Source organism: Peromyscus leucopus, chromosome X, assembly GCF_004664715.2.
Source record: "Peromyscus leucopus breed LL Stock chromosome X, UCI_PerLeu_2.1, whole genome shotgun sequence".
NCBI lineage: Eukaryota > Metazoa > Chordata > Mammalia > Rodentia > Cricetidae > Peromyscus > Peromyscus leucopus.
This window is the reverse complement of record NC_051083.1, coordinates 61,296,872-61,313,236: the sequence shown is the minus strand read 5'-3', so window position 1 is coordinate 61,313,236 and position 16,365 is coordinate 61,296,872. Positions and strand designations below refer to the sequence as shown.

Genomic DNA, 16,365 nt, shown 5'->3' with positions numbered 1-16,365 from the left:
GGGAAGGAGATAAGGGGAAAGGGGAAAATTTGTAAAGGGGAAAACAAAAAAGATTGGGGAGGGGGAAGAAGGTGATATCATTATTTCTTCTCTGACCAGCCAAAAGTGACCCTGCAGCATAGGCTCGCTTGCGCCCAAACTAATGCGCTGCCGCCACAGCTGGCTGCTCCTGCGCCTGCGCCACCAGAACCCAAGTGCAAACCACCATGTTCAGTTCTGCCAACCCAAGAGTAATCCGCACGCCGGGACTCATCTGGGAGGTTGGGTGCTGCTAAACACTAATGTCTACTCCTCTTCTCTGAATACCTTCGGGCTCTAGAGACTGGTGTCTAGAGACAGGGTACCAATGAAGTCTAAGTTCCCCAGCCCAAGTTTCCCAAAAGGTGTTCTGCAAAATGCCAAGACATAACACAGGAAAAACAAAACTAAAACAACCAACAAAAACAAAAACAAAAAAACAAAAAACACCCAATTTCATAACCAACTAAAATAGAAAACAGATTTCTTAAACTGGGTATAGGAGCACAGGCCTGTAATCTGAGCACTTGGGAGACGGAGGCAGGAGGATCATAAATTCAAGATCATCTTCAGCTCTAAAATGAGCTGAAGGGTGGGAGAGGAGACAAAGCAAACAACAAAAAGTTTCTTTCCTACAGAACTTCCCCAAGCCTTCAATCTCTCATCATGCATTTTATAGAAAACCCAAAAAATTGAGGGAAATGCTGCTCACAATAATGTTCTTCTTCCTTAAGATCAAAACTAAGCCACTGAGCCATACAAAAATGTTTTTGCCAAGTCAGTCAGCATCATTTTACATTTTCAGTTTCAGACTCTTGAGACTCACAGCACACGCCTCTCTTCAAGGAGGAAGAAAATAAAACCTCACATGACAGGATTGCACCTAGGTTGAGGTCCCTGTAATGCGAGCGCAAACATCGCCGGCGCCACCTAACAGCATCGCACTGCGCAATCGCTGCGAACCTGCTGCGCTACATAGAACACCCCTAGACGCAGCAAACGGCCAACCAGATCCATTAATCTACTAGACAGGCCCGTAGAGAATATTTGCTGAATGAGATTAGTTGGACTCAAGGTACGGTAAAACCCAATTTTATCCAAAAAAGGCTACAGAATAGGGCTGAGAGAGCCAGTCAATCAGATTACTCATCTAGTCAACCGTTCACAGGGGCTCATTCGCACGCAATGCGCATTAACGCTGCGCAGCCTTTGCGCTACTGCAGGGTCACAGCGCATCATCAGAAGAGCAGAATGCTGCAATCCAAACAAAGAAGAAAAAGGAAAAAAAATGAACAACAAGAAGAGTTAGAAGCTTTTACTAGTAAATTATCTAATAATTTTAATATCTTAATTAACTTTTACTTATTTTTGACAGAATTGTGGCTATAGTATAAAACATTCTTTTACATAACTTGCTTGTAAATAAAATTATTTTAAGCTGTTTCTGAAGCCACAAGACAGAAGATTCAGGCATGGAGGCAAATTGTTTTGCTGTGGCAGTTACAAACCCGTTACCATATTTCTCATCATGTGACTTTTCGGTGCGTTCCTTGCTGGAAGAGGAGGAGGAGGTTGTGTGTCTGCCCTAGATCCAGGCCTCGAGCTCCCTTCAGCGAGGCACCTTACGCATGGAATAGGAGGTTTCACCCACCTGAAACCTTCTAAATACAATATCAATGGTGAAAAACCAAAAACAAGAGAGAAAATAAAAACAAGATCATTAGTAAAAGTTCAACAAAGCAATTGAAATTCTTTGGATGTCTATTACATATGGGAATGAGGACAGTCTCAAGTCTGTAACATGGGAAACATGCAGAAGGGAGAGGGTTAATCAGGGCTATTGCATACAGCAGGGATTTTTGCTGGAAGAAAGGCTCTTCGTTTTCTACAAAGACAACTTAATTTTGCTGCCATCTACTAGGAATATATGCTGGCTTGAATTTTCAAATGCACTGATTACAAAAGAAATACATTGCATTTCACTCAAGAGTATTTTCTGGTTTACTAAGTTCTCACAAAAAAAATAAAAAACCAAAAAAAATAAAAAAACAGAATGACATTTTTCAAACTAGGTGTCTCCAGAGCTCTGAAATAAAGAAGTCAGCAACCTAAGGCAGGCGCAACGTCTCAGCCTAAACCGATGTCTAAAGCTGCAGTGAAGTGCAATTCATGTTAGCTGTCCGCTTGGTGGGGTGACAATTGATAGGAGCATATCAGATATTTGTTCTAGAAATTACCAATTGCTTTATCAGCTAAGATTGAAATCAACATAGTTCATCAGCTGGAAACCTACATAAGGTTAATCCATAGTGTTGGCAGAATTTATGAGTTTTGCACTTAAAACTAGTGCTTTGAACGTTAGGCGGTGCTGCAAAGCCTTCTCCCTCCCTGGACGAGCAGGCAAACAGACAGCTACGCTGCGCATACACTCCACGCATTAGCATGCGCGTGGGGCTCAGAGCAACAGGTGGGAGTCTCAGAAGCATTCTGGTTTCTCCCCACTCCTCACCCCTGCAGCGCGGTTGCGTAAGGTGGCTTGTAACAAGACAACTGCATTTATGAATTTAATTGTAAATTAGACCAAAAGCTTTCATTAACCCAACCTGGTGTTCAAATTCATTATTTGGAAACACAGAATGCTAAAAGCCACCTTTCCACTTTGGCAAGTTTTCTTTCGATCAGTCCATTTCCCAAACAAACCAGCTTTGTCCTTCTGATTTTTTTTTAAAGGAGGTGGGTGGGGAGGAATAAAAGAAGGAAGTGAGGAAGAAAAAGAAGGTAGGCAACTAGGATTGGGGAAAGAGGAACAAGGAATTTGGGGAGGAAGTGAGGACAGGGAGGGCAGGAGGTTCCAATCGATAATTTGCAATATTTTAACAGCCTTTCTTCCACTGTAAAAAGGGTGAGGAAGATGAAGGGAGGAAGGTTAAATAAGAATTTTAAATGCCAGTATTACAGGGTAACATTTGGATGAAATTCTTCTCCACTTACAAGCCACAAAGGACTTAGAAGAGCAGCGTTTTCAATGGCACCTGCATCATATAGGCGTCTTGAGCCAAATCACAGGCACTCTGCTTGTCACTAGCAGGCAAGCCTCAGATTTGAAGGAATGTTATTGATTCCCACATAAGATCATGATGGAGCCCATTGTTATAGAGATGATCTAGCTCAGCAGAAAGGCTCCACAATGCTCACGGTCTTGCTTTACCCCCAGATTTAGAACAGATATGCCAAAGCCTGGTCCTGCTCTAGTCTGAGGCAAGTCATGCCGATAGTTTTCCTCAGTTTCATAGGACTATTTTGTGAAGATAGCTCAATGAAGAGTTGAAGACTTGGCAAAAGGTACAGGTTTTCATAACTAATGCTTAAATGTGTTCTAGCAAACACCTACCTTGGCTTCTTCCAAGCGACCCAGGGCTTTGAGCAGGTTCCCCAGGTCACTGCGAACACAGTACAAATCCTAGAAACCCAGAGATATTGTCATTAGTTATACTGTTGTCTCATCAAAAATATCCCACCATCACTTATACACAGCTAGCTCTGCCATTGTATTGTCAATTAAAAGCGGCACTTGACAAACTTAAGCACAGGCCCACAATTCACCTTCTAATTCCCAGAAAATCCAAAAGTAACCTGATGGTGAAAAATCTAACTTGAATTTGCAAAACATTTACAGAATTGATTTCTCTTGCTTAGTATGAATATTATCTTCGGCCACACAGATATAAATGTTTTGAGATCAGCTGCTGCTCCAGTTCTGGCTGGGAGATCGGTATATGGAACTGTCTAACATCCTTTCAAATGCATTTGGTCTCAACAGTTTCAAACACAAGACTACAACTACAAGACCTTTCTAGAGCCTCTCTCCCCTCCAAACATCACCTGGTTGGGGAAAAAAAAATTACTGAATATTTATTCAACTGTTTAATACAAGGTTATGATGAATCACTCCTGTATCAAGGAGCAGAAATTTTCCACAGCAGGAAAAACAGTGCTGCACTTAGCAAGTGATTACCTGTCAACAAACTGACCCTTTGACTCTCAGGCTTATTTAGAAACCCTTACTTCACTTCCTGCCTAGGCAGGAGGACTACCATCCAGCCACAGCCTCAATCCTGCCACCTGCCACTAGATTACTCATTAGAATGAAGTGCCATCAGAGCTGAGTGGGTGAATAATGAAAAGCGGTTGACTCCTTTTATTAGCAGCTCAACTGTGTTGCTAGCCCTGACACACCAGTCCGTTCATCGGACGACACGCTCAACAGATAGTGAGCTTAAGTTTTTATTTGCACAGTCTGCTTTTGCCAGTGGAATTTACCAGTCAATAACAAGCAGAGATAATGGCAATATGTGGCACGTTTATCATCCCAAACTGTTACGTGGGTGAAAGAACCTTAAACTGAATTCTACAAAGTGAAATTTTATTAAATATTCCAAAGAATTATCATGTATATTACCCTTCCAGCAACTGTATAATGGTTTCCGGAATCGGTTAGTTTTACTGATAAACTGCCTCTGTATTGTTTACTGTCATCCACTAGATGATCCAAAAAGGTAATGGCTATCTAAGCTGGGACAATTCCATGATCCGCCTGAGTTAGTGCTTGCTGTCCCTCAAGCAGTGATTGATGCTTTGGAAGAGTATGGTTATCTTGTAGTGGCCTTAAGAACAGGCTGACCGTAATCCTCAAAGTATCTCATGTACCAAGCACAGTAAAACACACCTGTAATCCCAGCACTTGGGAAACTGAGGCAGGAAGATCATCAGGAGTTCCAGCTCCACACCCAACCGCAGTTAATATCATAGTGAGTTCTAGGCCAGCCTGCACTACAGAATCAGACTGACTCTAAATAAATACATGAATAAATAAAACATGCAAACAACTCACAGGTACCATTCATTAATCTTAATACCAACTAATCACCTTCTGTAACTAGTCTAAGCACTTTGGAATCCTATTTGTGTTCTGAGAAATAATGAATTCTATAATCTTGCTATTCACTCTGTGTAGGTTTCCTCCTCTGAACCTTAACAAGGTAGCCCTCTGTTTGGCAGGCTACGTCTAAATCTGCTTACACAAGCTCCCTCTACCACATTTTAGTGGGGGATATGTTAGAGTTTCACCAATTTCTATGGCTGCTCTGAGCCACAAAAATCAGAAACACTACAATAACTAAGGGCCCAAAGGCTGTTTGTTGTTTGTTTGTTTTTTGAGACAGGGTTTCTCTGTGTAGCTCTGGCTGTCCTGGAACTCACTCTGTAGACCAGGCAGGACTCAAACTCACAGAGATCCGCCTGCCTCTGCCTCCTGAGTGCTAGGATTAAAGGTGTATGTATGCCACCTCTGCCTGGCTTAAGGCTGTATTTTTTTTTTTCAAAATTCATTTATTATGTATACACACACCAGAAGACGGCACCAGATCTCATTACAGATGGTTGTGAGTCTCCATGTGGGTGATGGGAATTGAACTCAGGACCTCTGGAAGAGCAGTCAGTGCTCTTAACCACTGAGCCATCTCTCCAGCCCAAAGCTGTATTTTCTTAAAGATTTGTTTTATTGTTTTTAATTTTGAATATGGGGTGTGAACATCAGTGCATGTACCCTCAGAAGCTAGAAGTATTGCATTCTCCTGGAGCTGGAGTTACAGGTGGCTGTGAGCTGCCTGACATGGGTGCTGGAATTTGAAATTGGGTCCTCGGGAAGATCAAGTATGTGCTCTGGGCCACTGAGCCAGCTCTCCAGCCCCACCTATGTATTTTTACCCACTGTTACATAATTTTACCAGCTAGTTTCTATGAACTCTTAGTGGAAGATTATTTAGTTATATCATCTAGATTCATCACAGCATCCTACAACAAAAATAGATTTTCTTATGTATTGGCAATGTAAGTCAGTTGGTAGAAAATAATTAAGTAGGATGCCAAAAGCCCTAGGTTTGATCTCCAGAGCTGTAAAAAAAAAAAAAAAGAGAATATAAATACCTTCAAGATTACAGTAAAATAATAAGTCCACTTTAGGAAAAGGCAAAACATATCCTATAAGTAGACAAGTAGAATGCCTAAGAGTAGAGCTCTGAGGCACAGCACTTGCCTGGGATACAACAAGGCCTGAGTTCAATCCCTGGTACCAGGGAAATAAACTCAACTCTCTCTCTGCTGGCATGGTGGCACATGTCAATAACTCCACTTGGGCCAGGCAAGTGAGAAGGAAAAAAAAAAAAAAAAAAAAAAAAAAGCGTGGGGGCACGCCTTTAATCCCAGCACTTGAGAGGCAGAGGCAGGCGGATCTCTGAGTTTGAGGCCAGCCTGGGCTACAAAGTGAGATCCAGGACAGCCCCAAAACTACACAGAGAAACCCTGTCTCGAAAAACCAAAAAAAAAAAAAAAAAAAAAAAAAAAAAAAAAAAAAAAAAAGAAAAAGAAAAACCAAAAATAATAATAATAATAACTCCACTTGGGAGGTGGGAGCAGGATAATCAAGAATACAAAGTCATTCTCAGCTACTCAGTCAGTTCAAGGCCAGCCTAGACTAAGTGAAAATCACTCTCAAAAATGCCAAAATAGGGCTAGAGAAATGGCTCAATGGTTAAGAGCACATGCTACTCTTCCAGAGGACCTGAGTTCAATTCCTAGCACCCATATTAGGCAGCTGTAAACCACCTATAACTCCAGTTCCAGGGGATCTGACACCGCCTTCGGGCTTCCATGTGCACAGATACAACACACATATACATAACCACAATATTTTTAAAAAAAATAATAATCATAATCATGAAATTCAAATCTACACATAGACACACACACACACACACACACACACACACACACACACACACACGAATGAATACTTAAATGTCTACAAAATACAAGAAACTACAATTCTCCAAAAGTCCATTCAAAACCCTGTGTCAAATTCTGCTTAATCTGTCAAATCAAAATAGTATCTAAAGAGAATCACTTTGCTTAAACCTGGCTCATTCTGCCCATCCATGGCTAATATTTATGAAAACCTTGATTTAATAATATATCAAAAGCCAAGGAAAATAAGTTAAACATACACACTCAAAGAGATTTAAGCTGGGCCTTCATAGCTGAGTAGACTTAAAGGAATAAGGCATCAAAAACAAGGGAAAAAACAGTATGATTAAAGGAACCAGAAATAAGGTATACCTATGTAACTATTCCCACCCCTACCCCCCAGTGTAACAACTGCTTCCAGTGGCTTTCCTCTTAATGTTCCACCTCTAGACCCTCTACATAGGCACACACTGAGGAAAATCAGGCTGATGAAAACCTCCAATGGTTCTCAACTGCCTCTCCAATTCAATTCAAACTCGGCAGCCTCTATTCTTCTGAAGTCTTCCAATTGACTCTGCTCCACGACACTCACTTCTCCTTACTACTTACTCACCACTTCAGCCTGGTAAGTCTACTTGCTGTTTACCTTCCTACAGAAATGCTTAGGTTCTAAGCACCTCTCAAGGAAGTCCTCTGATTAATACTCTCCAACAATAATCACCCGAGGAACTCATATCATTTTTTTCCTTTATGGGTCAGGTCTGTCTCACAAGATAACCCCTCCAGAACACATTCCCCAACTCCTCACCAAGCACTGTACGCAACAATAAGCACTTGAATATTAAAATGTGACCCTTTCCAGCAACCTTAACAAAAAGAGTACAGAGAAGTAGAAATGGAAGGTCTTCCTCACAGTTCAGCTATCTGGGACTCTCACAAGAACAAAATCAACATGACAGGAATGCATGATGGGATGCCAGTCACTCTCAGCACTGTGTTATCCACCATCCAAGCAGAAACAACTTCTCAACCACTTACACACTCAGACTCACAGCTATCACACAAAGGACAACTGTGTGCATAATTTATAAAGGGACTGCCAAGTTTGGGCAATTCTAACGAGCCAACATAGAAAGAACACTAGAGGAAACAGTGCCTTAAAATATAACAAACGAAAATTTCAGCAAATGGATTAAGCTATAGAACATTACAGAAGGCAGCTCCAAATATAAAAATATGGAACCGCTCTATCTCAAAATTTCTGTAATACAGTCACAGACTAAGTTCTAAATTGAGTATCTATAAACTTACAAGAGAAGCACTGCTGAAAATCAGTAAAATGAACTTAACATTTTAATTTTTCACTTCTACAAAACCGAAATAAGAGTTTCTTCAGCTGGGGCGGTGGTGGCGCACGCCTTTAACCCCAGCACTTACTTGGGAGGCAGAGGCAGGCAGATCTTTGTGAGTTCGAGGCCAGCTTGGTCTAAAGAGCAAAAAAAAAAAAAAAAAAAAAAAAAAAAAAAAAAAAAAAAAGAGCTTCTCTAAAGAGCCCATGCTAGAGTAGCAATGCATATAGCACAAAGAACACATTGTAAGGAACAGACTCAAAACACTGGCAGAGTTGAACTGTCAACAGGCATTTGACAGGAAGTTTCATCCTGAAAACTTAAAACACAACCACTGTGGTGTACTGAAGTGAAGTCTAGGGAGTTCACACAACTCCATTTTTATTCTTACTGTTAAGAACAGGGGCCAGGCGGTGGTGGCGCATGCCTTTAATCTCAGCACTCGGGAGGCAGAGCCAGGCGGATCTCTGTAAGTTCGAGGCCAGCCTGGTCTCCAAAGTGAGTTTCAGGAAAGGCACAAAGCTACACAGAAGAAACCCTGTCTCAAAAAACAAAACAAAACAAATTTAAAAAAAGAACAGGAAAATAAGGACTGGAGAAATGGCTCAGCAGTTAAGAGCACTGGCTGCTCTTCCAGAGGTCCTGAGTTCAATTCCCAGCAACAACATGACAGCTCACAACTGTCGGTAACTCCAATTCCAGGGGATCCAACACCTTCACACCAGTGCATGTAAAATAAAGTTAAATAAATTATTTAAAAAAAAAAAAGAACAGAAATAAAAGTAACTAGCATTTCTCCCTACAAGAAACAGAGCCAGGTGGGGGCCACCCCAATGCCATTAAGAAGTAAATTCATTGTTTTAGTGTTATCTTGCTTTGGAAGTACATGATGTTAAGTTTCCTGTTAATAGGTTAGATATTTAACAATACAAACTATGCATAGCATATATTTAGATAGTAGTATGGCCTTGTTTCTCACTTTAATTTCCCTTCTTAATATAATCCTATGGTCAACTGTCAGCAAAGGTAAACCTCTACTACACCGACAGGCAACTAAAAACCTGAGCCAGGACTGGGGATCTAGTTCAAGTGAAGAATGCTTATTCGCCATGCACAAAGTCCTGGGTTCTATCCACAGTGCCACATAAACTGGGCATTGGGCAGAAGGGCAGGAAAATCAGGAGTTCAAGGTCATCCTCAACTACTTAGTGAGTTAGAGGCCAGCCTAGGCCACACAAGACCCAATGTCAAAATAAATGACCAGAGTAAAGTTAACCAAGATTACAACTGTGCAAGAGAGCCAAGCTGAGTTTACACAGTCAACAAGAAAAGGAGAAACCTAGCCCTGATTCCTGAAGGAAAACAGTGTACTACCCTGGGCCTTAGGAAGAATCAAGTCCACGCCCCAAAGGCAGCCCATTCAAGGTTAGCTGCCTAACACTCTGTTAGTAACTAGATAGGACTGCAATACAAATTACAAATGAACTCAAATTTCAAATACACACTTATGAAAGACTATGTAAGAAATTACTTTCATTATCTGCAAGCCTATGCAATTTCTCATTAATTAAAAACTCAATGAATAAAAATCATTTATTGTAATGAACACACAAATAAAAATATGTAGCTATACTAAGGTAGTCATTCCAACAAACAACTGGCCCAGACCCAAACTCTAGACATCTCAATTAACAGTTAAAACAGCCATTCCATACAGTGATTTTTATCTTTTTTTAAAAATAAAAGCAATAGAAGTTTTTAAATTTTCAAAATTAACTTTAAAAATAATTGTTTAAAAGATATTAAATGAAAAATTATCACAAAGCTGGCAAACTACTAAAAATAAGCTTCAGTTTGCTAAATTATGAAACTGGAGTCAAGAGCCAGGCATATATGCAGAATGGTTTCCAGGCTGGCACAAGGGCTGCCTTTGGGCACAGAAGGCCCTTTTTAGCTTTCATTTTTCGTTCATGTCAACATTTGCTTCAATAATTCAACTTCAACATCCACTTCACTACTGCTAGCTACGTGATCTCAAGAAAGTTACATAACGAAGAAGTCTATTGGGGTTTTTATTATTGGTAAAACTGGAAATAACGCCATCCTCCTCAAAGGATCACGGTCAAGATTCAGAAAGACTTTTATCTGAAGCAGCAGTGTCTGAGCTCGTAGAAGACTTTCGATAATGGCAGCTGTACCAGTTAATCATTAAGCACTTCCAGGGTGGTTGCAAAGTCAATGTTGACGCAGCTCAAGTATATGCTCAGGCTGCCAAGACCCACCCCCATCCCTAACACTTATCTCTTAAAAGTTTCCAGCCACTTTCCCTTAATTAAATCAACAGTTTCCAGGGCAAGCTTTACATCCCTGTGTTTTCTTTAAAAATTTCTTTTTTCACACACTGTATTTTGAACTTTCCCAGAGTCTAATACATTATGAGCCTAATATCTGTCAACCAGAATACACTTGCTCCCTTGAAAACACATGCAATTTAGATTAAAAAAGAATTGAAGAACTAATAAAAAGTCTGGTCTGGATGTATAATTGCCTTGATTCTACTACTTTTAACTATATTGGAGGAGGGGATATATTGAGATCATTTTGTATACATCACTAATATACTAGCTACTTTTAAAAAACCATTTTATATTACAGATTAAAATCTTTTACCCTCCTTGGTGCATGAGCTGGCTTTCTGGAACCTAGGCCTATGCAGAGACACTTTGCTCAGCCTTGGTGCAGGGAGGAGGCAACTGGACCTGCCTCACCTGAATCTACCAAGCTCTGCTGACTCCCCATGGGAGACCTTGCCTTGGAGGAGGTGGGAATGGGGGGAAGATTGAGGGGAAAGGTTGGGGGTGGGAGGAGGGAGGACAGGGGAATTCATGGCTGATATGTAAAATTAATTATAAAATAAAAATATTTTAAAAAAAATATCTTTTACCCATCATTCCTTGAAAAGTCAAGAAATGTACATACCCATCAGAATTTACCCAAAGTTCACTAAAATAGCACAAAAAATGTGTCTTGTGCTTTATTAGCGGTACCAAAAGAATTGATATAGCTTTTTGTTTTGTTTTTGGATTTTTCGAGACAAGGTTTCTCTGTGTAACAGTCCTGGTTGTCCTGGAACTCACTCTGTGGGCTAGGCTGGCCTCGAACTCACTGAGATCCGCCTGCCTTTGCCTCCCAAGTGCTGGGATTAAAGGCTTGCACCACCACCGCCGCCGCCACCACCCGGCTGATATAGCTTTTTTACAAAGATAATTTTTATGCTATTTAACTTTTTAAAAAGGGTAGTTTTTTTTTAACTCATGCAGATCAAGTCAAACCTATTTCATCTTTCAAGTGCATAAACATATTAAACATATCTCAACTCTTGACTTTCTTTCCTGTCTAAAGTATCAAATGATGTTTGTTTATTTTCTGGAATGGTGGGAAGGGGAAACAACTGATAAACTTTTACTTACAGGATTGTACTGAAGAGCTGAGACGTAAGCTTGTACTGCTCCTTCCATGTCACCTGCTGCTACCAAGGCTGCTGCCAGGTTAATATAACCATCAATGAAATCAGGCTTGAGCCGCAAGGCATGTCGATAATGCTCAATTGCTTCCTGCAACTGCCCTCTTTCCTTGTACACATTCCCCAAATTCGAATAGGCTTCTGCTAGAAGGGGATTCTGTTTAATTGCCAAGGTGCTAAAGTGAGCAGATCTGGAAAAGTGGAAAGCGTTGATGCATGGATATGCATGTTAGAAAAGAGGAGGAACGGCTCGTCCGCAACCCTAACAGTTTCCAAAAATCCTGTTCTATGGAACATTACCCTTTAACCAGCACACACAAGAACAGTTTGAAAACTAAAACTTTTCTAAGATGAGCATACCCAGATTCCATATAGGAAAGCTGGTTCTTATGTAAGGAGATTCTTATTAGAATCTATCACCAAACTTCTATTGTATAACGTAATCATTAAGATCTGGAATAAAAATGCTATGTGCATGAATCTCATTTTCCATTTGTTGTTAAGATTTAATGACACACATCTTCAATGCCTAAGTGTGCCAAAATGATAACTTACTAAAAGATCCAAAGCACAAATTCTTCTCTTTTGATTAATTCAAGTGATTATCTAAAAGCAACAACGATTTAATGAGGGTATTTCCAACTTGAATCACATATGCCCCTCCTCCCAGAGTCCCTTAAGCTGACAGGTCTGGATGCTCAGATGTACACTAAGAATAATTATCTAAAAAGAACTCATAAAGCAGCAGCCCCAAGTGATAAAAATCTAGGGGAAAAAAACCTAATCATACTTGGTAATGTGCTCACCCCCACAAAACAGGGGAGAAATAACTAGCAGCTAGGCATGTCAAAAATGAGCAAAAAAAGAAAGAGCACCTGGGCGTTGTCGGCTCAGATGAAAGCCAGCACTGGAAAACTCGCAAGTTCAAATATTTAGTTCTCATTTTTTTAAGCTCAGCACCCAGAGGCAGGTTACCCCGACATCTCCTACCTGTCCAGCCTTCGACACTGGAAGTGTATAGATGAAAGTAATAAAAGGACACCAGTATTGTCAGGCTCTTGTCGCCAGAGCTGCATGCAGTGTCTCTCAGCTGCCTCAAAATCTCCTGCCTGATATTCTCGATGTGCCAACTCAGCTAACCCTTGGAAGGAAAGCATACGTTTCGTTGGTTCTGGAGAATCATCAAAACATTTGAGGGAAGGAGGGGGAAAACAAAAAGTTAGAAATGCAAACCAAAAAAAAATGTAAAAATATGGTAAATTAAACTTAAAGATGAAAATGCTTGAAACTATGTAAAGCACTAGAGTGTTCTGCATTTTATTTAAAGCCCCAATCTACAGAATTGATCTTCAAATTCACCCATTACTAAAGCTTCCTTTTCTAAACCGCAGTAATATTTACTTCCAAATGAGATTCTTTTAACTCTGTAGTTTTGAACTCTAAATCACGGGTAGTTAGCATACTGACACAAAACACTAAACATGAAATCTGCAAAAGTTACAAAGATTTGTCAGAATAACCAACCTCGTGCTAACAATACTTCATCCTACATTTCAAGCTGGGTTTGTAAGGCTGGGATAGTCGAACACTTTCTCGGTGTAGGTAACACCAGGTGTCCCCATAACTTTATACTGCTGTTTGTGAGTTTTATAGCTTTTTTTTTTTTTAGGAGCAACAATAAAAACAAGCCTAAGGAAAACAACTGAAAGTCCAAGTGCTACTTTCACTTTTAAAGCAGCTGATAATCAAGAATCTGTCAAGGGCTAGAGCATTTAATGGGTTCACCAAACATTTTAAACAAAGACCCAAAGGTTGCTGCTCCTCTACTGGCAAGGACTCACAAGAAGACCAAATTAGCTAAATCCCTCCTACGCTTCCTTAGCGCTAACATTTTCCGCTGTGTTCCCGGCTTTCACCGAAGGATTGGGACATTGAAAACAACCCTGTACAATATCCAGGCAACCTACCGTTGCAATAGTTTAAAAATATGCTACAATATAGAAAACTGGGCAAAATATAAAATAAACGACAAAAAGTACTTTTGTTCTGGGGGACTTGACAATGAAAAGCTGAAGCCCAGGTACATGCCTAAGGCTCAGCTGTAAACATTTCTCTCATAAATGATGAAGTAGAAATTCAACCATAACACTCTCTAGTCTATCTAGATGGTTAGAATGGGAAACCACAGACCTAGTAGTACATAATTTTACCAAGGTCATGGGGACAAGCTCAAATTTAAGCCAAGCTCCCCCAGATCACAGCTGATGAGTGCTCTGGATACTCTAGAAAGCAATTTCCTGACAGAACGCACAGCTGACCACAAAAACAAAGACCGGGAATATCTGTGTCCAAATCTGAGGTCGGAGCTTTAAGATAAACTAGAAAATTATATTTTAGACAAGAATGCAGCACTTGCTAGCTCCTAAATTTAGCACATTACTTGTCGGCACTTATCCAAGTCGCTTATCTGCTCCTTTAATACTGGCCATTTCCTCAAATAAAGTTAACAAGTCAGAAAAGGGCAAGCCCTCACAAAAATCTAACACGGAATCTTAAATCTTTGAAAATCACTGTGGGAAAACGGGAAGGCGGGGATCAGACTAATTATTAATCCCACTCCCGTCAATTGTGAATGACATACTATCGAAGATTCATCCATTTATTATCGCACCATGTCCAAAGCCAGCAACTGAAATCTTGACACACAACTGCCAAACAACAAAAAACAATATCCTCTTGGAAACCTTAGAAGCGCAGCTCGGTTCCTCACTCCCTCCCGCCCCAAATAGCCTCAATCTGGAAAGGCAGTTGAAGGACAATCCTACAATTTGGTTGTTTTCTTATTTTCAGTAGCGAAGGCTCGGGAATGAATTGTCGAAAAAGGGGCAAACGCTTTGCACTTGTGCAGCTACACTCCAGGTGCTTTACAAACTCTTCAAGCAAGGATGGAAACTTTAAAAAAAAATACACACCCTATGAATAAAGAGATAACTGGGCTAAAGAATGGGGGTGAAAACCCAGAGGCGGCGGCGGAGGAATACATTGAGAAAGTGACACAAAGAGAGAATTGGGCGGGCAGGGTGGTCGATGCCAAGCACGCACCGAGGTGGTTTCTTCCCCAAGGATAGGAAACGATCTTCGGGCTGGCACACTTGCAGAGAAAGGGTGTGGTTGCCACGAGCGGGGAGGGCTGACGGGGTGGGAAACTCAGGACGGGGGCAGCGGGTGCAATTGGGCGATGGCTAAGAGAACCCCTGGAAATTTCCAACCTAAACTGGGGCCGCTCAACCCAAGAACACCAGAAGGCGCTGGCAGGCAGGCGTGCGGACTCAAGGTCCCCTCTTCTTGAGGTTACTTGGAAACACATCGAGGAGCTTTCGCTAGTCTTTGCCTGATGCAAAGTGAGGCTAGGATTACATCAAAATAGCAGCCCGGCCCCAGACTGGCAGAGGGGGACTAAAAGTGGCCAAGGGAAAAAGGATGGGAGGGTGGGAGGTGGAAGTGCACGGGGGGGCGGGAGCGACAAGCTGGAATTGGGGGAGAAAGCAGTTGCGATGGAGACAGAAAGAGCAGGGATTCCAATGCAGCCCATTCCAAGACATTCTAAGCGCACACGTGTGCTAGAAAGCGTCCCGAGAGAGAAGGCTAGAACACTGGTGGGATAAAACAACAACGAAAAAGCCCAAAAGCAAGCAAAATGCAAGCAAGCAACGAGGGAATGTTTACGGAACGGACGACAGCATCAAACCCGATCAGATGGCAGTAGAACTCGAGAGTTCAGCAATGCCACTGATGTAATGGGGATGGTTAGAGGGAAGGGAATGATGAGAGATACAAGACGGCACCAGACCCCAAAGGGACGTCTGCCAAAGTAGAATGGGACACTGGTACCTGTACTGTCGGCCACGTTGCCCACGGAAGACGCCATCTGGAGCTTCTTGAAATAGAGCAAGAGGGGGTAATTGCTTCTACTGCCGCCACTACTGGCAAGAATGTTTCTAGAGGTAGCAGGAAAAAGGCAGCAGCCGTATCAGTGTTTTGGAAGGCTTAAGGGGCGGCAGCAGATTCTGGACTCGAATCTTAAGAACTCTTGTTAGACATCTACCTCTCACTGTCTTGAAATGGCGGCGATGGCTCCTCGATCGAAACAACACAGGCCGGAACTACTTTCTGTTACAATCAAGTACCCCGCGGAGGTAGCGCGTAATAAGACTACCGATCAAATGACTGTAATCAAAATCACTTGCTCTTACGTAACCTTCCGCCCAAGGTCCATTGCGACAAACACGACTAATAGAGAGCGCATGCGACAACCTTGTCAAGGCAACTCCGGGTTGAGGGCACCCTGTGGGGCAAGAGCCTGCAAGTTTTTAAGAGAGAGGCGGAAGGGCAAAAACGCTCGTCGATTACACTTTTTTTTTTCGCGGCGGGGGTGGGGGGAGTGCTAAAGTAGGAGTCTACTTACTACCTGGTCATTGATGTCGATATTAGCAGGAATGCCAGATACGTCTCGAAAAGTTTAATGAACTCCATTCGTAAGAAAATGGGTAGTTTACATGGCCAGAGTGTCAGTTCTAAGCAAATAGATGCGAATAATTGTATTTCCGAGACGGAACTGTTCGAGACGATGGGGGAGCCGGTACCGATTTGAATGCTTCTTGATTCGGACTCCAC

General features: G+C 41.5%; 1 protein-coding gene across 4 annotated transcripts in view; it reads right to left on the bottom strand.

Moving 5' to 3' along the window:
* Ogt (O-linked N-acetylglucosamine (GlcNAc) transferase) overlaps positions 1–15,892 on the bottom strand; it is a 44,058-nt gene extending 28,166 nt beyond the window's left edge. Inside the window, exons 1-5 of one of the 4 annotated variants that reach the window (XM_028892069.1) lie at positions 15,797–15,892; positions 15,583–15,689; positions 12,682–12,862; positions 11,639–11,882; positions 3,410–3,478 (exon numbers count right to left, since the gene is read on the bottom strand). In XM_028892069.1, the coding sequence (XP_028747902.1) occupies positions 3,410–3,478; positions 11,639–11,882; positions 12,682–12,862; positions 15,583–15,619 (531 nt within the window). In that variant the 5' untranslated portion in view covers positions 15,620–15,689; positions 15,797–15,892. Of the gene's footprint in view, positions 1–3,409; positions 3,479–11,638; positions 11,883–12,681; positions 12,863–15,582 lie in introns of all 4 variants that reach the window. The other 3 variants (XM_037198982.1, XM_028892068.2, XM_028892070.2) reach the window with 3 other exon arrangements.
* Positions 15,893–16,365: the final 473 nt, after the last annotated feature.